Source organism: Mixophyes fleayi, chromosome 2 (genome assembly GCF_038048845.1).
Source record: "Mixophyes fleayi isolate aMixFle1 chromosome 2, aMixFle1.hap1, whole genome shotgun sequence".
Lineage (NCBI taxonomy): Eukaryota > Metazoa > Chordata > Amphibia > Anura > Limnodynastidae > Mixophyes > Mixophyes fleayi.
The window spans coordinates 159,733,359-159,754,157 of NC_134403.1; the positions used below are offsets into that span (position 1 = coordinate 159,733,359).

Consider the following 20,799-nt stretch of genomic DNA (forward strand, 5'->3'; position numbering starts at 1 on the left):
GAAATATAATCTAATAGTGTTCAGTGAACAGTGATTATTAGTAGTGAAAGGTAAAAGACCACTCAATATAAGATCTTCACTTGTTCCAATAATAGTCCTAATTCCTATGTTCTTGAAGTAAAGAATATATTGTATTACTGTAGATTCATAATTTTGAAAATATATACTAAATGTCTATCTTATCCTTTAATTGTATTGATTTACTAAGACTTAGGATCCTGATCTGTAATTTCTTGTTGTCTCTAAATTTCTCAGCGATATTTATTTCTGTTCTTATATTTTACCACCAGTTTTAGTGATTTAGTGGATTAAAGAGTTTTGTTCTCTACAGTGACCTGTGGTCTAGACGCTGCTTCCAGTGTTTGTGTTTACTAGGAACATATGTGTTTCTATAATAGGACTAATCATTAGTCGAAGTCATTACTTCTTTTAAAATACCTCTTATTTTAAACTTTTTTTATTTTGGGTGGTTATCTATATTTAAGGCCAATTTGATTTATGGAAAACATAAATATTACCTATAAATATAATCGATCCTTGTTAAGTCAAGGTGTGCACCTACTATATTTACTTGAAAATGGAATATTACATACTACCTAAATGCAAATAAAGGTTTTTTAAAAAAAAAAAAAAAAAAAAAAAGACAAAACTGTATTAATGCAATAATAAATACACACTGATAAGGCTTGGACTGTGGTAGTACTTCCTTCATGTTGCTCAAACACACGTTTTCAATATAAGAACTGCGAGTAAGGACACCAAAAATTACTTCTGAATAGCATGTTATGATATTGCTTAAAATTCAGGATTGATAGTGTCAATTGTAATAAATCGTAACCATAAAATATACACAGCAAAAATTGCTTTATGTGTATCTCACGGTATAATGATACTGACTGTTGCACATAAAGAACTACTTTATCTAAACTTCATTAATTTTATTTTATGAATCAAGTTAACATTTCTATAGGATTAGAGACATATTTCACATAATATAAACAATGTTAAATAAATATTACAAAATACAATAGAGCGGTCAGTACTTTATAACGAAAAAACTTGAATTAACAGATATGATGTTGGTATGGGGCTAGCTACACCACCAACACTGCAGTGTAACTGGAAAGCTTCGGTTTCTTAGATATATATATATCATATACACATATATAATCATTGTGACTAGCTTCTGTACTTTCTTTGGAGCCTCATTTAGATTGCTTTGAATGACAAAGTAGACCTATATTAATAGTTTTACATTTATAATGGGAAACAAATTCCTCCTCTCTGCCTGACAATTCCCTGATCTTCATAGAGTTGTAACAGATTCACCTGCTGACAAGCCATCCCATTAAAAGTTGTATAGTACAAGTTTAGAACAATAGGTTTGTAGCTCCCAAAGGATGTGCAGTGTGGCCCATGTTGGCGCAGACTACCACACCTGGAAAGTTACCGTGAGCACTTTATAATTTACATCCTTATTCAGCTTAGCAGATGCTTCTTGCCAAGGAACTGTATTTTGCGATCAAATGCAGTTGATCGTATTGGAGAATTTGCTTCATAAAATGGATTCATAGCAAACTGTAAAAAAAAAAAAAAAAAAAACAGATTTAGAAATACAAAATCTCATTACATAATGTTAGGAGTCGAAGTACCAGCATTATTTACAAAATGACTGGTCATAAAGATCATACGTAAACTGGATAGAGGGAAGAGTGGTAATTACACCAATTTAACTGCACAGAATGTTTTAAATGTAGAGTAAAGGACCACTAACTGTGAAATACAAGTTGAGCCAATAAGAAAATAATTATTATACATTTGGAGATATTAGAGATATGAGCAAGCGATTAAGAATTGCATTGAATATAACTATCTGCATCACAAAATTGTCAACTTCTAAGCCATTTTAGGCTCAGCAAAGTGTCCTGCTGATGTTTTTCACAATTTATCTATGACTTTTTCAACTTTGTACATGTAATTTTGTAAATACAATTTTATATAAAACCCCTCACATTTCATATTTAGTGTTCCCTTTAAAGACCATCTTTAGGTCACCCATCCTAATTTGGAATGTGCTCAAGATAACCATATAAAAAGGAGAATATGGTATAATGGAATCAACTGAATAAGTCAACAGTTTAATAGCATGTTCCTAAATGATTGATTTACAATATTTGCTCAATGGTGAATCTAGGTGTTCTTGTATTTCAGAGTCGTAAGATTACCGAAAACTCATTTTTCGGTCAATAAATAATTTAGATACAGTACACCTATCCTGGTTCATATAAAAAGAAATTCTAGCTTACAGACCTACTTCATATAGTACAATAAAAAAGTGTTTGACATGAAATGCTGGGGAAACTTATGAGTGACCAGTTCACTAACATCGTACAGCTACAATTGACCTGACACTCTTCAATGGTTCTATTGATATTAAAGCTAGTGTTCCTTGAGGAAGTTTCATAGTTGGTATCCTAAAGCTACCATACTGTCTGTTTTGTCACTGAAATACTATAGGATAATACAATGGTAGTAACTACAGAAATCTCCTATACAATGTAATGGTACATACAGGGTACACAAGTTAGATCATACCTTGATGTACAAGTCGTATGCTTCGTTGAAGAAATTTTTTATGCCATCTTCTTGTCGTACATCATGCAGCATGATAAACCTCATATGTAAAAAAAATAAAAGCTAAGGAAAATGATAGACTAAAGGAAATATACTTATGTGCACATGGGCATTAGATGTCAATATAGGTTTTAGAACATCTCATATCAACCACAAGGTTCAACTTCACTAGGCTTGTCTGGAAAAAGAGGATTTATGTACTTACGTTAAATCCGTTTCTCTGATTCCGTCTGGGGGACACTGCTTACCATGGGTTGTGTAGGGGAGCTTGGGAGTTGGCACCTAACTAGTTAATTTAGTACTGCTGGCAAACCCCTCCCCTCTACAAACCCCCTGTCTCTTCCTGTCCAGTTAGTTTTAACAAGCCCAAGATAAAAAAGGGCAGTCACACAAGAACACACAGAAGAAAAACAGAAGGGAGGGATCGCAGTGTCCCCCAGACGGAATCAGAGAAACGGATTTAACGTAAGTACATAAATCCTCTTTTCTCCTTCATCCAGTCTGGGGGACACTGCTTACCATGGGGACGTTCTAAAGCAGCCCCCTAAGGGTGGGACTACTCTGAAAGCCCTGCTCGTAAAGCACTACGAGCAAAATTTGCATCCGCAGAGGCAAATATATTAAACTGGTAAAATTTGGTAAAGGTGTGGACAGAGGACCAGGTGGCTGCCCTGCAAAGCTGGTCCGCAGAAGCTCCATTCCTTGCTGCCCACGAGGCCCCCACCGATCTGGTGGAATGGGCCGTAAGTCTCTCCGGCACAGCACGGCTAGCATTAATATAAGCTTGCCTGATGGTAGACGGCGATGGATTGTTTTGAGGCTGGCCAGCCTCTCTTATTAGCGTCATAAAGAAAAAACAGTGAGTCAGTCCGTCTAATCTGGGAAGTTCTTTTAACATAAATGTGGAGAGCTCGAACCACATCCAACTTTTTCATCGATTGCTGATCCATATGAGAAGTGGATGAGAAAACCGGAACAATTATTTCCTGGTTTAGATGAAAAGCCGAAACTACCTTTGGCACAAAGGAAGGAAGGGTTCTTAACACCGCTCTGTCCTCGTGGAACACCAAATAAGGTTCCCGACAGGACAGGGCTCCTAATTCAGAAACTCTGCGAGCAGAGGCAATGGCCAGAAGAAAAAGGACCTTCCAGGTCAAACACTTCAAATCCGCCTTGTTCAAAGGCTCGAAGGGGGGTCCCTTGAGCATGTTCAGAACCAGATTGAGATCCCATGGAGCTGTAGGAGGGACATAAGGAGGCTGTATATGGAGAACTCCTTGGAAAAAAGTCCTAATGTCTGGTAAGTCAGCCAACTTCGTATGGAAAAATATCGAAAGGGCTGAAACCTGAACCTTTAAGGAGCCTAATCTAAGGCCTGCTTCTAAGCCATGCTGAAGGAAAGCTAACAAGCGAGCGAGGCGAAAGGAGGACGAGTGGTATGTCCTACTTTCACACCATCTAATATATGCCTTCCAAATCCGGTGATAGATGCGAGATGACACTGGTTTCCTAGCTCGCATCAACGTTTGAATTACACTGGAAGAAAACACTCTAGCCCTCCAAAGGCTGGCTTCAACAGCCATGCCGTTAAATTGAGCTGATGTAAATTCTGGTGATGGAATGGACCTTAAAGAAGAAGGTCGTGACGATACGGAAGGTGGAATCCCGGACCTTCCGCCATAAATATTATTTCTGCGAACCACACACGCCGTGGCCAGAAGGGCTACCAGAATTACTGGTAGGGAACCCTGTCGAACTCGTCTGAGGACGCGAGGAAGCATGGGGATCGGAGGAAACAGATATCCCATCCTGAATTCCCATGACATCGTCAGGACGTCCACTGCCGCCGCTAGGGGATCTCTTACCCTTGCGCAGAACCTGTGGACCTTTTTGTTGTGTCTGGAAGCCATGAGGTCTATGTCTGGAAGACCCCACCTGTGAACCAGAGATTGGAAGACTTCCGGGTGAAGTGACCACTCCCCCGGCATCATCTGGTTTCGACTTAGATAGTCCGCCTTCCAGTTTTCTATTCCTGGAATGAAAACTGCTGATATTGCCGGAACATATAGCTCTGCCCAAACCAATATTTGGGCTGCGATATCCATCGCCGCTGCGCTCCTGGTTCCTCCTTGTCTGTTGACATATGCCACAGCCGTGGCATTGTCGGACTGGATACGGACTGGGTGGCCCTGAAGAAGGGATTGTGCTCCCTGAAGGGCTAGAAGAATGGCCTTCAATTCCAATACATTTATTGGGAGAGCCGACTCCTGAACCGACCAACATCCCTGGAGCCGGAGGTGCAGGACCACCGCCCCCCAACCTTTGAGGCTGGCGTCCGTCGTGGCTATGATCCACGACCAAGGTGCGAAGGATCTGCCCACATTCAAGTGATCCTGGCACATCCACCACTGAAGAGATGTTCTCGCCCTCTTGGATAGAGAAATCTTTTGAAGATCTAGGCGTAGGTGTGAACCTGACCACTTCGACAATAGGTCCCACTGGAAACATCGAGAATGAGCTCGACCGAAGGGAATGGTCTCGAAGGAGGCCACCATCTTTCCCAGTAGCCTCATGCACAAGAGCATTGAGGGTCTGGGAGAAGACAGAACCTGGGAGGTTACCTTCTGAATAGAGGTGATCTTCTCTACTGGGAGAAATATCCTTTGTTTGCTGGTGTCCATGATGAGTCCCAGGAACACCATGCGCTGACACGGAACCAACTGGGATTTCCTTAAATTTATCAGCCATCCGTGGCCCTCGAGAACCGCTTGGGTGAGGGATAGGTGATAGCTTAGGCAACTCTCTGAGGAAGCCTTGATTAGCTGGTCGTCCAATAAGGAACAACCTGAACACCCTGCAGGTGAAGACATGCTGCCATCACTGAAATAATCTTTGTGAAGACCCTTGGCGCTGTTGATAGGCCAAAGGGGAGGGTCCGAAACGGATAGTGAACTGATCCCACCGAAAATCTGAGAAGGGACTGATGGTGGATCCAAATGGGAATATGGAGATACGCGTCCTTTATATCTATGGACGCTATGAACTGATCTTTCTCTAGGCCGTTTATCACTAACCTTAGAGATTCCATCCGAAACTTGTCCACCCTTAAGTGAACATTGAGGCCCTTTAGATTTAAGATAGGGCGAAAGGAGCCGTCCGGCTTCGGGACTAGGAATAGGTTGGAATAAAACCCTGTTCCTATCTGGCAATCTGGAACCTTGGCGATGACCCTCTGAGCTAGAAGAGAAGCTACACAATCCTGTATAGCCTGTCTTTTTACTGGATTTCGGGAAAGAGGGGCCTGGAAGTAACGGCGTGGAGCCGGGCCTGAAAGGTCTATTTTGTACCCCTCTGAAATAATTCCCAGAATCCAAGGATCTTGGGAAGACGCTGCCCACTGTTCGTAAAACAGAGACAGACGTCCCCCCACAGGCACCCCCTGCAATACAGGATGGTCGTCAGGACGCAGGCTTCTCCTGAGATTTAGGGGCCTGGCGTTTAGATGCAAACGAGGACCTCCCTCTGGTAGAGGAGCCTCTGGAATTGGATTGCCTGCCTCTAAAGGGCTGTCCCCTATGGGGAGAGGCCCCACGAAAGGGCTGACGAAAGGAGCTACCCCTCGGGGCGCAGCTCCTGCTAGCATAGACTGGCAAGGACGTGCTCTTGCCCCCCGTGGCCTGGGAAATAAGGGTATCTAATTCCGGGCCGAACAAACCTGCAGCCGAGAAGGGGATAATTTCAACGGACCTTTTCGATTCCGCATCACCTTCCCAGGATTTCCACCAAAGCGTCCTTCTGGCTGAAATGGAGGCCGCCTGAATGGAAGAGGAGACTGCCGCTGAGTTCTGGGCTGCTTCATAAATATACCCCGAGGCCTCCTTTAGGTGTAAGGCTAGGGAAAGAAATTCGGAGTCCTGTAAGGCCTCAGCTAGCTGGTCTGCCCATGCCTCCATGGCTCTAGCCACCCAGGCCGAGGCAAATGTGGGTCTAAAGGCAGAACCCGCAGCCGCAAATATGGATTTGAGCTGTGATTCAACCTTGCGGTCATTGGCGTCCGGCAGGGACGCTGAACCCGGGGCTGGGAGTAAAGTATGTTTTGCTAAGTGAGCAATGGGAATGTCCACCTTGGGAATACTTTCCCAGCGAGCCACTTCTTCTTCCTGTAAGGGATACAGGGAAGAGAACCTCTTGGGGATAGAAAATCTTATCGGGATGTTTCCATGCCCCTTCAGCGATATCTCTAAGTTCCGCGGAGGGAGGAAAACGGCTGGCCTTCCTCTTGGCCTTTTTAAAGAGACTTCTGTCTCTGGGGGTTACATCTTCCGGTTCCGGGAGATCCAACGCCTGTCTTACCGCTAAAACCAAATCGTTTACAAATTGGCCCTTAGACACTTCTCCCTGCTCAGAGGAATGACCTTGGTCAGTGTCCAAATAAATTTCCCCTTCTTCTTCAGACTCCTCCTCAGAATCTGAGAGGGTCAATAGGGGATTAACATATCTAGGCCTCTTTCTTTTAGCAGGCGGGGTACTAGAGGGGTCAAGTAGCTGGTTAAGCTTATTCAGCGCTCTGATAAAAGCTGTAGACCATGCCGGTTCTGTAGCAACCAGGGCTGGGTCAGTCTGTAATGAGGATGGTCCCGGCAAACTCAAAGCACTAGAACCTGAGGAAGCCGGGGGGTCTGACTGTAAACTTGCATTACTAGCCACAGAAGTTGCCACAGTAGTCAGCAACTGGTTAGACTGAAGGACCATTTGAGCTAAAGAGCTAACCGACTGCGTAAGGGAGGTAACCCAGGCCGGTTCCACCGACGGTGGGACTGAAACCTGCGGTATCTGTGCAGTGGAAGCCTCTGCTTCGCATGTCGTGCAGAGCGCCAACGGGTCCCTCTGAGCACTAGGTAATTTAACATTACATTTTGAACATGTGAAATATTTTGGCATAGGGCCCTTTCCCTTATCTGTCATATTTATAAAGGAAGGCACACCAAGCACACAGAGTAATAAAAAAATCTAGCTGAATATACAGATAGATAGTTAATATAGAGAGAGAGTAAATAAGCAATGAAAAACAGAGCAATACCAAGTAAACAAGTGATATATTCTAAAAGTTGTACTTGAAATAGTAAACACCATAAATATCAATGGCTAGTAGGAGGCTATAATAGTAAACCTGCTAGCCCAGTATAACCACATCAGATATGTGTGTAAATAAAGGTGATACTTAGCCAAAGGCCACCCTGGGGAGCAGATCTGACAGCAGTCTGTGCTTTCTCCTCCGCTCTGTTCCTTTTCCCGGGCTTGTGCTGGCGCCAAAAGACCTGGGAAGGACCATCTCTCTCTCTGAAGGAAGGGTGGAACTCTATGTATTAGCTCCCCCTTCCTGTAGTTCTTTTTTCCATGTCTTCTCCTTCTTCTTCAAAAGAACTATCATAATAGTGGCAGAGTGGTGGAGACCTCTAGGACAGAGGTCTCCGCAGCGGAAGGTATCCGACGCCCCCCTCCTATGACTGAGGGGGGAATCTTGGTTTAGCCCCTTCTCCTCGGCGCTTCTGCCGAAATCCAAGATGGCCGCCACCATCTTCATTACCCGATAACCAGCGCTCTATGCCTGTAATGGCAGCACCGGTTATCGGGGAGGCTATGGGAGTGCAGCGGTCCATGAGACCGCTTGTCACTCCCTTCAATCAGGCACCTTGTCTTCAGCCCCTGTCAGTGAGAACCGCTGGCTCTCTGCTGACAGGGGAATGCCTGCGCTGCCAAGCTGTGAGTGTGTTCTCTATATTAGAACACACTCCAGCGCTGCCACCTAAAAAAGTAAAAAAGTAAAAGGAAAAAAATAAATTTTTAAACATTAAACTAAGCAGTAAAAAATAAGGCTGCCCAACTCCAGGGCACCTAAAAAAAAAAACTGGACAGGAAGAGGCAGGGGGTTTGTAGAGGGGAGGGGTTTGCCAGCAGTACTAAATTAACTAGTTCGATGCCAACTCCCAAGCTCCCCTCCACAACCCATGGTAAGCAGTGTCCCCCAGACCGGATGAAGGAGAAATGAGTTATCCCTACAAGCTGTTATATGTAGTCTGTGTTACATGCAACATGTTTATCTAAATGGAAAGTTTAATTATGACAAAAGGTCCAGCTCCCTTATATTCCACAACCTTTAAAAAGGATATGTCCAGCCGTTACAAAAGCAGACACAAACCATTCATTAAATTTGTCAACCGTCTTGAGGTACATGTTGCCTGACAACCACATATTCTCATCCACCAGGTCCAGTGCCGCATGAGCTATGAACTGGTTCAGATGACGGTGATCATCCTATTGGTGAAAGAGAGACATAATGTAAGGGGAAAAAAAAAAAAAAAAAATCAAGCATTTACCCCAATATAGAGATATATGAAACACAATGATACTATTCCAACATACAACAGACATGCTGACAAATTTAATAATACAAAAGGAAAATACACAGAATGTTTCACCTAAATTCTGTCAAAGTATAGGAACACTTATTATAGTTAAAATTTGCTTTCCGTTCCCTGCAAAATGAAGGTGTTTGGTCAGCAGACATTCTGAACCAACACTGGCTTTAATAAAATAGCAGTGTGACTTGGTACAGCAACTGTTAGGGGGAGTTTCAATTCATTGCAATGTGTCTTGGGAACAGCCCGCTTAGACATATCGAGGCAATGTTTGGCATGAAATCTTCGCTTGCCATAGAGGTGCACAGAAAAATGAGCGGAGATTCCTTACTGTAATAGGCGGGGGGATGTCTGGCGGCATCTCACGCCGAATTGAATCTGTCCTAAGTGCAAGTACAGACACGGGATCTATAATTTGGAATGAGTGAGGGATTTCTGGATACATTTTTCTTTTGTAATATGCAGCATCAAATATGGTAAATTACATTTACAAATGACACTGGTCTTTCCACAAAGTTACCTTGGCATCCTTCCCTCATGAAACTATTCATTAGTGCTCCTCAAAGTGACTATGGGAGGAGACATGTGGTGATTATGTCTGTAAGCATGACATCTATGAGCAGGTTTTCTAAAGAACAGTTTACCAGATAAAACATTCCATATCTGTAAAGAAAATTATTAAGCTGGGCACACACCACAATATCAGCCAATTGGCCCGACAATGCAGTTTATGGGAGCCCAAAACAAGTTTGAAATTAATACAACTAAAATCAGTTATATTATTCTCGGGCATAATGGTAAATGCAATCGGAAAGTAACCGCTGTTGGCCTGTGTGTGCAGTCAGTCACAGTCTGACCGTAGTAATAGCCCCAATGAAGCTAGAAGAAATCATTTGGGTCTGGCTAAGTAGCAGGATTATCAGACTAGAGATAGTTATTCAAGAATCACATATTATACAAACAAGTTAACCCGTGCATGATACTCATGCATTCTAGTCAAATCAAGCTACTTAAGGTCTTAAAAAGGTTCTTGTCATGCAATTGAGCCATAACCCAGGCCTCCTCAGGGGAAGAGCGTTACTTCCCGACGCAAGCGCCCTTTTTAATGTGTGTTCATGAGGTAAAATTACCTCACGAAAATGAGTTTGAGCCCTTAACTCGTAAATTTAGCCTTTACTACCCCCCTCCCACGGGGGGGAAGGGGGGATGATGGAAGTTAACTGACTTCACTATTTTAATTTTTTTGTCAAATAATGTCAATATACCAAATTTCAGGTCAATTGAATGAGCCCTTTCTGAGAAAATATTTTTTTCTTTTATATATTAGATAATGCTAAGAATTTAGTAGGTCGGTGTATAACTCCGCCCAGCAGGTGGCGCTGCAGCTTGTTTGTTTTTTTCCCACACACAGACACACGCCACTAGGCTTTTATATTATAGATAGCAGTCATTAACAATAAAAAAAAAGCAAACAAATATCTGTGTCTGTACCTTAGATTCAGTTTTTCCTGGAGGCAGAAATTCCATCTCAAACACAGGATTGTCATGATGTCCCACAACGACAAAATAGAAACTACCCGACATGGTCTTCAAACGTACAAATATCTAAGACATAAATGGACATGATCACTGCATATGATTTATAACAATATTTGCTTACAGGATTTCCAACTTACTCAAAGCTACTATAACAGATTAAAAGTTAATAGGTGAGGCATCACGCCTTCCCGACACGCTCTCTCTCTGCCAGTCACTCCCCGTGGCCTACGGAATTATATTTAAATGCCTCACCCTCTCTACAAAGCTCTCAACCAATCCCCCCTACACCTCTAACCTCAAACTTTACTCAGGCCAATCCCCACCTGTGAAATTATCTTCCACCCCCTATCAGGTTAGCCTCTACTCTCCAGTGCTTCAAGCGTGCCCTTAAAACTCACTTCTTTATTCAAGCCTCTCAGCCCTCCGAACTCCTTTGCCTTGGCTATCATCATCACTCCCCCAAACGGTACCACCCTATTTGTGTCGTCCTCTTGCCTTTTGGTCATTATTATTATTGTTTATTTGTTAGGCGCCACAAGGTTTCCGCAGCGCCGTACACAGTACAAACAGTAGACTATAAAGAGTGAAACAGTACAGAACAATAAACACAAAGTACCAATACTTCAGAAACTCCGGGCAGGCAAAAACAGCTTTCTACTGTATTTGCTGTTTCTATTTCTACTGGTTGTAAGCTCTCACGAGCAGGGTCCTCTTTCTACTATTCCATCACTCTCTGTACCTCTAGGCCTGCTTTCCAAGCCCTGTCTTCTTGAACACAAGCCTACTTCACATTAGACATTACCATCACTCACTGTTCCGTTACTCACTGTCCCATAAATAACTTGATCTGTATTACCAAGTTATCTGTGCGTAATCTGTTTAACCAGTAAGTCTGATCTTTGTACTATTTTGTTGTTCATGTACTATGTAAGGTGTAATAGATAGTTGCTGTCTGTTTATTTTATATTGCTGTAAAAGTCATGTACGGCCCTGCAGATTTTTCATGGCTCCATGTAAATAAAAGACAATGATAAGCTACAAAAAAAAAAAAAATGTATAGAAAGGCTAAAAAGATAAGGAAGACTAAAATGTATGTCTTTATTGTCAGTCGCTTGGACATTCCCAGTTTTCACTACTTAAAATGTTAAAGGTTTTTTACTTTAATGGCTTTAATTTTATTGGCTTGTAAATGCCCTCCAGCAGGTTTTATTAAAAACATTGCTTTCTTCTTCTAACACCGCCGTGTGCTTTTTCAGTCCTGTCTTTAAATCATTAGTTGTTTATAAAACACAAAGCTCTAATTGTGTCCAGCGCACAGCAGAGGCGTACAATGCTCAAGAGCAACTAAATTAAACAACTATGACTCGTATATATAAATATATGGATGAAAAAACAGATGAAAGCCAGAAAGACAAAGCAATGTATTAAGCCAAAGTTGCAGGAGGGCACATAAAGCAACAGATTAAAGGCATCTTAAATAGAGATGAGCGCACTCGGATTTCTGAAATCCGAGCCTACCCGAACGTTGCGGATCCGAGACAGATCCAGGTATTCCCGCCAATTGCAAAACTGAAACCGAGGCTCCGAGTCATAATCCCGCTGTCGGATCTCGCGATACTCGGATCCTATAAATTCCCCGCTAGTCGCCGCCATCTTCACTCGGGCATTGATCAGGGTAGAGGGAGGGTGTGTTAGGTGGTCCTCTGTCCTGCTATATCTCATGCTGTTCAGTTCTGTGCTGTGCTGTGTGTTCTGCTCAGTCCAGTGGTGCTGTGTCCTGTGCTCTGTCCTTCTAAGGGCATTGTTATTTCCCCATTATTCCCAAATTATAAAAAATTTCAAAAAGTTATAAAAAAAAATAACAAAAAATAATTATAAAAAAAAAAAAAATATCCCAAAACAATCCTGCAGTATAAGTCCATTGGTACTGCTATATTACAAAGTTCACTCATTCTGCAGTATAAGTCCATTGGTACTGCAATATTACAAAGTTCACTCATTCTGCAGTATAAGTCCAGTGGTACTGCTATATTACAAAGTTCACTCATTCTGCAGTAGAAGTCCATTGTTGTTACTGCCATATTACAAATTTCACTGATTCTGCAGTATAAGTCCAGTGGTACTGCTATATTACAAAGTTCACTCATTCTGCAGTATAAGTCCAGTGGTACTGCTGTATAACTCCAGTCCAGTGGTACTCTCCTGTGCCGCATATAATTTTTAAAGGCTTTGCCGAGTGTGTGTGGCTTCGGGGTACACTCTCTTGTGCTACATATAATGCAGAACAAAAATTTGGAGGATAAAGTAGGGAAAGATCAAGACCCACTTCCTCCTAATGCTGAAGCTGCTGCCACTAGTCATGACATAGACGATGAAATGCCATCAACGTCGTCTGGCAAGCCCGATGCCCAATCTCCTAGTACAGGGCATGTAAAATCCAAAAAGCCCAAGTTCAGTAAAAGTAGCAAAAAGAGAAACTTAAAATCATCTGAGGAGAAACGTAAAAGTTGCCAATATGCCATTTACGACACGCAGTGGCAAGGAACGGATTAGGCCCTGGCCCGTGTTCATGACTAGTGGTTCAGCTTCACCCAAGGAACTAAGCCCTCCTCCCTCCCCCACCCCCCTACAAAAAATTGAAGAGAGTTATGCTGTCAGCAACAACACAGCAAACAACTCTGCCTTCTAAAGAGAAATTATCACAAATCCCCAAGGCGAGTCCAAGGGTGTTGGTGGTTACGAAGACTGACCTTCCCATCACTGTACGGGAAGAGGTGGCTCCCTTCCACCATTTGCAGCACGCCCTCTGCATATGCTGGAAGGATCACCCACAGTCCAGTTACAGATTTGGCTAATGAAGGTGTGAATGTTGTACACCGGGAGGAGGATATTGATGTAGCTGGCACTGAGGAGGATGTTGATGATTATGATGCAGACAGATACCAAATTGCCTTTTTTCAATTTCTATTTATATTCTAGACTATATAACGGCTGAATAGTTTTCTATTTTACTCCTAGTGGAGAGGGGATCTGATGCAGACAGATACCAAACTGCCTTTGTCCATTTCTTTGTATATTTGAATTTCTAGTTCTACAGTCTATGCAGGCTGCTTTTTTTATATTCAACTACAAGTGTAGGGCAGGGGGGGCATAGATAGCCACCAAAGTAACGTGGTCCATTCAATTTCACTTTCTAGCTCCACAGTCTGTGCAGCCTGCTTTTTTTATCTTCAAAGTAATTACAAGCCTTGCAATCTAAATTAACAAGAGGTAGTGACGTGCTAGAACTCCACCCTCTATATGCTGCAGAGGATGGAGGAGCATCAAAAGGCCATTCAAGCCTACACAGCCACCTACGACATAGGCAAAGGAGTGGGGATGCGCCCGAGTCAAGCGCACTGGAGAATGATTTCCGTGTTGTGCAAGGTTCTGCAGCCATTTGAACTTGCCACACGAGAAGTCAGTTCCGACACTGCCAGCTTGAGTCAGGTGATTCCCCTGGTCAGGCTTTTGCAGAAGCAGCTGGAGAAAGTGAGGGAGGAGCTGGTACACCATTGCGATTCCACCAAGCATGTAGCTCTTGTGGATGAAGGATCCGAGGGTGGTCAGTCTTTTAAAGTCAGAGGAATACATTCTGCCCACCGTTCTCGATCCTCGGTTTAAAGCGTATGTTGTGTCTCTGTTTCCGACAGACACAAGTCTACAGCGGTGCAAAGACCTGCTGGTCAGGAGATTGTCCTCTGAAGAGGACCGTGACATGCCACCAGCTCCACCTTCATTTTCATCACTGTTTGTGCAGTTCCAAAAAAGAGGAACTGCCATTTCTATTGCTACCTTCCTTCCTTCTTTCTTTCTGTATTTCCTGTGTCCTGTGGTCTGTTCTGCTAAGGGCATTGTTATTACCAAGTTATCCAAAAGTTCTAAAAAAACAAATTTAAATTTATAAAAAAAATAAAAAAAATTCCAAAAATTATTGGAAAAAAATATTACAAAATTTTAAAAAAATCTAGCTTGTACTGCTATTTAAAAGTCTAACTACGATCATTCACTGTTGCTGTACCCAAAAATAATAGGTACTGCTATTAAAGTACAGTCCAGTGGTACTCTCCTGTGCCGCAGATAATTTGTAAAAGCTTTGCCGAGTGTGTGTAGTTATGTATCACAGGTTTTAAGAAGAGGCACAACACTGACAACCTGTTAGAGAAATTGAGGGAAATAATCTCTCTGTGGCTCACCCCACTTAGACTCTCCTGGGGATTCGAATAACTGCCATATCTAGTACTACCTTCTTTCTTTCTATATTTAAAACAAAAAAAACCCCTGTCATTTCTATTACTACATTAATTGTTTGTGCAGTCACAAAAAAGAGTAACTGCGCCCTTAACTGCTATGTTGGTTTTAGACGTCCATCCGGTGTCCGCCATCTGTTCCCTGGAATTCAGACCAGTTGAGGGTTTTATTATTATATTGTGGCTGCGGGGCCACTCCACTACGCAGTCCAGATACTTTTTTGGTGGAATTCAGACCAGTTGAGGGTGATATATTGTGGCCCCGGTACCAAATTGGGTACCGGGACCACTCCACTATGCAGTCCAGAAAGCTACCTCGGTGAAACGTTTTGGACTAAAAACAATATTGTGAGGTGTGAGGGTGTTCAGAATAGACTGGAAATTAGTGGAAATGATTGTTATTGAATGTTATTGAGGTTAATAATAGCATAGGAGTGAAAATTAGCCCAAAACCTTGATTTTGGAACTTTTTATGCTTTTTTCAAAATAAATCCGAATCCAAAACCTTAAATCCGAACCAAAACCTTTCGACAGGTGTTTTGCGAAACAAATCCGAACCCAAAACATCAAGCAAATCCGAACACAAAACACAAAACACGAGACACCAAAAGTGGCCGGTGCACATCCCTAATCTTAAAGTGGTCAACCCCTTCAAGATATATTACTTATACATAATCAGACTCCTGGTGTAATGGAATTAATAGGATACAAAGTAATAGGTTCAAGTAACTGTTTTGCAGTATTTGACACCCAAACGGGGGCAAGAGGTGGATTTGATGGTTGAGAAAGCTAAATGGTTTGTCAGGCCAAAATGTTGATTATTTTTTAATATCCTGTATCCTAAAGAAACCAAACTGACTTTTGCTTTCATTTTCTAATTGGATTAGAAAAAGGACAGCTATTATCTGTTTGGCTACTGTGAGTCACAGCACCTTTGTCTGCAATGTTATTAAATACCCCGAACGTGTTAATGCACAGATGAAAGTGAGATGTATGTATGCAGGTGTGTGTGTGTGTGTGTGTGTGTATATATATATATATATATATATATATATATATATATATATATATATATATATATATAATGTGAAACTGCAGTGTATTCAGTAACCCTAGTAAAAAATAACCACATATCCCGATTACACCCACAGTACAAGAAATCACTGCTGAACATATTTTTTTCTTGCCAGAAATCCTTGTTCTCCTACCCAAAGAGCATTTTCCAATCACATCCCATAACGTCGCCCCCCACTGACCTTTTCCCTCAGTTATCCAGTTGTCTCGTAATAACATCCGCAATAGGACAGGTAGTCGCCACAAAATGACGTATAGTTCAGCGTCCGCTGTAAAACAATACTTTATTTAAAAGGAACATTGTAACACTGGGTATTACTGAGCGAGGCTTGAACCGCGGAAGAACACCCTTGGTTACGGTAGGAGGCAGACATAGCGTATATGATTGGTGGGCTGCTTCCTGGCTGTACGTGTGATTGGTTGTCCTGTAAGCAGCAGCAGCAGCAATCCCGGCGGTTATGTGTTGTGTGTGTACACAAGTGGCAGTTGGCACTGGAGGCGCTGCTCTGTACCCAGGTGTGGTGAGTGTCTGTAATAATGGTGCACGTATCACACCTACTGTACAACATATAGTGTGTGAAAATGCCATTCTCTATCATACATCATTTGTGGAACTGGGGACTTGGCTGTGTGAGAGCTTCTTGAACATATATACATGAGTAGTTGTTAACATTCCAGGTTCTGTTCTCTCTTTCTAGTCATCTATTCCACCTCTTTATCAAAGGGTCTCGTGGTGCATGCTTTGTGACATCTGCTAATTGTAGCACATGTATATTAAAGGTACAGAAGATTTAGTTTTTGGTAGAATTTCATAAGTTATACATTATCAAAGAATAATAAATACCCAAGGTCTGGCTTTCCATCCGATCCAGTGGATCCCCCCTATTGTCTGCAGTTATCTGGTACGCTGCTGCCTGTAGCAAAGACCGCATCATCTGACTGTGGCAGACATCTGAGAGCTTGTTGGATGAGATGAGTAGCCTGGCCCTAGTTAAGTAATATTTTGTAATAATGTATAACTTATGAAATTCCACTGAAAACTGCATTTTTACTTTGGGTGTGTGACTGGATCACCTATGGTATAAATTGATTTAAAGGAAATGGCGCTGGGCGCTTAGTTATATAATTGCAAATGCACTTATTTTTGATATTGTCTATATTTTGGTAAGGGTAATATCTTTATTTCTGAGACCAGGGGAAGAAATTTGTTTTGTCTTAACTTTGCTAGAGGAAATGCATTATTCTGAGGTATATCTGATATAATAAGCCTTTGTTTAGGAAGTCTTTTGTGTATCTTGGTGTAAGGAAATGCCTTGTTAGGGGTTTTGCAACTTTACTTGGGGAATTCTTTTCTTTGGAGGAAATGTGTATTCTGCAACTGTCTAAAGAAAGGACCCATGTTAATTAGACCTTTTGATGTGAGTGTCCAACACCCCTTAAGGGAAAGGAAGGGGTAATTAGACTTGCTGTCAGATGTCCTCTGTGTCCAAAATAAGATACAGGAAATCACAGCAAGTTTTAGGATATCACAGATAAGTGTAACTATTGTTAGGTTTGCATTCCATGTTTGGGTAAACAAATTGCATCCTGATTCTAAAAATAGAACCCTTACCCTGCAAGGCTCTGTTCAAACTTGTATAAAAAGCACTTTCTTTTTAAATGGGGCTCTGATTGTGCATATGGAACGTGACATATTTGAATTGCTATATACCGTATTTCCCCATGTATAAGATGCACCTTTTTCCCCAAAATTTTGGGCCTAAAAACTGGGTGCGTCTTATACAGCTCTTACCCTGTCAAATGATTCCTCTGTCCGGTAAAGTCTTCTTTCTTCTGTCCATTCTGATCCTGATGCTGGAAGGTCGCTTACCATCCCCTTCATGATGACCGGATGTGGTGCGTGCACCTCAGTTGGAACGCACACTTCCGGTTTCTGCATTTGGCGTTTTCCGGTCATCGCGAAGAGGACGGTAAGCGACTTTCCAGCATCAGGATCAGAATGGACAGAAGAAAAAAGACTTTAAGGGTAAGGCAGAATTGACAATAGCGTTAGAACTACGTCTCTCCTCTCTGTACATGCTGCACAATTACTCTGTGGATAATGTTATCCTCAATTTTTTCACATGATTTTTACAGGTACGTCTTATACAGTGGAGCGTCATATACATGGGGAAATACGGTAGTTGCCTCCAAACTGCTTGAGAGATTTGTGTACAAACACCTGTCTCACTTTCTCTCCTCTCACTCCATTCTCGACTCTCTGCAATCAGGCTTCCTACCCAAACAAAATATAGATTGGCAACACTGTCTTCAAAGCCACAAAAATAGGTCAATGAACTGCGGATAATTTTACCATTTATTAATACCAAAAATACATATAAAACATCATAAAAACATAATATGCTCAGCAAACAGTATATGTCTAGGCATATATACCTATGACATGTGAATATGTGTATATAATGATTTGTTGGGTACACAAATTTGTTCTGTTGCAAATATAACAGTTTGGATCATTTGATTACACAACATATAATAATCATTCAATCTCCTGAAGTAGCAATAAGATCGATAGTGTGTACTCATGATCTGTCCTTTTTACTCAAAATGGAGCCGATATCAATCGCTTTATGTTGACTGCACAATAATCTTCCTGAAACCAAGCAATAGATTGAAACGTACATTAAAGTGCTTCTGTATTTACAGTCCAGACACCATATAAATCTCTAAAATGTGCATCGATGTAACAGCCGCAGATGGTATATTATCGTGGAGAAATAGTTCCTTCCGGAGATTGGAGCCACAAAAACGCTGATTATCTTACCAAAAATCTGGATGGGGCAGGCGGATGTATCCCACAGCTACGTGTGCACTAAAGTTTTAATCACCATCCCAGACTGTTAGAAGTATGCGGCACTGCTTTGGCTCCTCATAGGGGTTTCCTGTTAGCTCTCCCTATGCCTTCTGTGCTCAGATCGATGATATATTTCTAAAGCACCGGAAAAGTTGTATTAACCAGAGATTATATAGAGGCAATCCATGGACAATCACAGCTTGTATCGGGTACTTCAAAACGTCAAGAGTCAAAGTATAAAGTATATTCTAACGCATTTCATTGCCTTTAGGGCAATTTCATCGGAGACATGCCTTCACAACTGTCCCAATCTCCACTCTAAGACACATTTGCTACTCTTGTTTCAGCTTTGTCCTCTTCCATTTATAATGTAAGCTCTCTAATGAACAGGGTCTTACATTTTGTGGCATTTATTTTCTCTACCTTGTATGTCCATGTTTTATGAATGTCCTGTCTTCCCTACTATACAGCGCTGCAGAACACTGTGGCGCTTTACTAATCTATTATAATAATAGTCCCTACCACTTTCATCCTACTGCACGATGTCAAAAGGAATAACGAGGTTGATGGGACCAGAGACTACTTGGGTCTATTTAGAATCCAGCCATGGCTTTCCAGAGTCTGGAAGGGCAGCTTGAAAATTTAGTCACCGATTCCTGATTTGGGCCTTCACCAGGGTATCTACCACTTCAAAAAGGGAGGAGCAGTTTTCATCTAGTGCTCTGCCTCTCATAGGGAGATGGATAACTCAATGGGTGCAGGCAAATTAAACCTTAGTTTCAGACATGATGATCACAGCAGGACTTTTATAATTGAATTACTCTTGGCACATTTCACATGTAAAAATAAAGTGTGCGGCAACTTGCATCTAATTGAGTCACCCCCATTGTTACTGCAGATGGAGGAAGCAGGGATACCAGCCACTGCTTTGGTGTGAGAGTGGTTGAATAACAACACAATTTCTAGTAGCTCAACAATGTAGAATACTTTAGGCAATTATTGCTCATGCTTATTTCTTGTCTAATTTCACTTTGCTCTTTTTCATGATTTTATATTTTAAAGGCATAATGTCTCACAGCGACCTTAAATCATTGTCACAAGAGGAGCTGCGTAAAAGACTTTATCAGACATTCAAAAACAAAGGTGTTCTGGACTCACTCAAGGTGATTTTTAATTTCATTCTGTTGCCTCTTTACAATTTAAGACTATTTATACAAAGGTTTTATTTTAGTACTTATATTTTCCTTTTACAGTCATTATAACAATCCTTCTGAGATAATAAAACACCATCTGTGTTCAATGTAACACTGTATTAAATTGAATATTCATAAGAATTTTTTTTTTTTTTAATTAAACAATTACACTTATTGGAAACGGTAAAACATCTTTTTAATTCGTTATGCATTATGTTAAATTTAACCTCTTAATTTGTTGGCTTTCAGCACCTGTTTCGAGAGTTACTCGTCAGTAATGGTCTTCCTCATTAATAGCATATTAATACATAGTGCACAGCTCTCTATCTCCGCCTCTGCATATAACTCTTCATGTGGGATGACATCACAGTTTCCTTAATCGCTATTCCGTTAATAGCAACTTATGTAGGAAGTGTAGACTTATATATTCACTTTTATACGTGCTTAAGAAATAATTAAATGGTGTAAATATGAACATTTTCTATTATTTATTATAACAAGACACAACTTCGGAACCAACTTATCCAAGATCTGAGACATCGTGCACTTAGCGGAGAGCAGCTGCAGTCTACAGATGTGTCTGGTGACTCTCTGTTACACAGGGCCTGCAATAGCCTTGTGGCAGATCACATGAGGAGTTGTGGCTATGAGTACTCACTGTCTGTGTTTTACCCAGAGTGCGGATTAGAGAAAGAAAAGGTGAGTTTGATTTTTCTTTATTCATTTTACAAGAATGAGAATCAATATGTATATATACTAGCAAGCGCAATCTGTCATTGCCAGTTTAAATTTAGAAT

General features: G+C 41.4%; 2 protein-coding genes across 7 annotated transcripts in view; one reads left to right on the forward strand and one right to left on the reverse strand.

The window, feature by feature from the left end:
* Positions 1-634: 634 nt before the first annotated feature.
* TRAPPC2 (trafficking protein particle complex subunit 2) lies at positions 635-16,243 on the reverse strand. 2 transcript variants are annotated; one of them, XM_075194834.1, is made up of 5 exons: positions 16,138-16,243; positions 10,545-10,658; positions 8,801-8,949; positions 2,596-2,677; positions 635-1,578 (listed from the first exon to the last, which is right to left on the reverse strand). In XM_075194834.1, the coding sequence occupies exons 2-5, from the start codon at positions 10,635-10,637 to the stop codon at positions 1,480-1,482; spliced, it is 423 nt and encodes a 140-aa protein (XP_075050935.1). In that variant the 5' UTR covers positions 10,638-10,658; positions 16,138-16,243; the 3' UTR covers positions 635-1,479. The 2 variants fall into 2 exon arrangements, with proteins under 2 accessions (XP_075050935.1, XP_075050936.1); XM_075194835.1 differs by having other exon boundaries at positions 16,090-16,184.
* Positions 16,244-16,379: 136 nt separating this feature from the next.
* Positions 16,380-20,799, forward strand: part of OFD1 (OFD1 centriole and centriolar satellite protein) — a 69,810-nt gene continuing 65,390 nt past the window's right edge. For 4 of the 5 annotated variants that reach the window (XM_075194824.1, XM_075194826.1, XM_075194825.1 and 1 more), the window contains exons 1-2: positions 19,318-19,972; positions 20,504-20,701. In XM_075194824.1, coding sequence (XP_075050925.1) covers positions 19,853-19,972; positions 20,504-20,701 — 318 coding nt within the window. In that variant the 5' untranslated portion in view covers positions 19,318-19,852. Of the gene's footprint in view, positions 16,477-19,317; positions 19,973-20,503; positions 20,702-20,799 lie in introns of those variants that run through there. The other variant, XM_075194828.1, reaches the window with a different exon arrangement.

Coding starts and splice junctions, on each gene's coding strand:
- TRAPPC2 (XM_075194834.1), bottom strand. CDS start 10,637: ATGTCGGGTAGTTTCTATTTTGTCGTTGTGGGACATCATGACAATCCT. Junction 2,678..8,800: donor TTTGTAACGGCTGGACATAT/CCTTTTTAAAGG, acceptor TTTTTTACATAT/GAGGTTTATCATGCTGCATG. Junction 1,579..2,595: donor CATACGACTTGTACATCAAG/GTATGATCTAAC, acceptor TTTTTTTTACAG/TTTGCTATGAATCCATTTTA.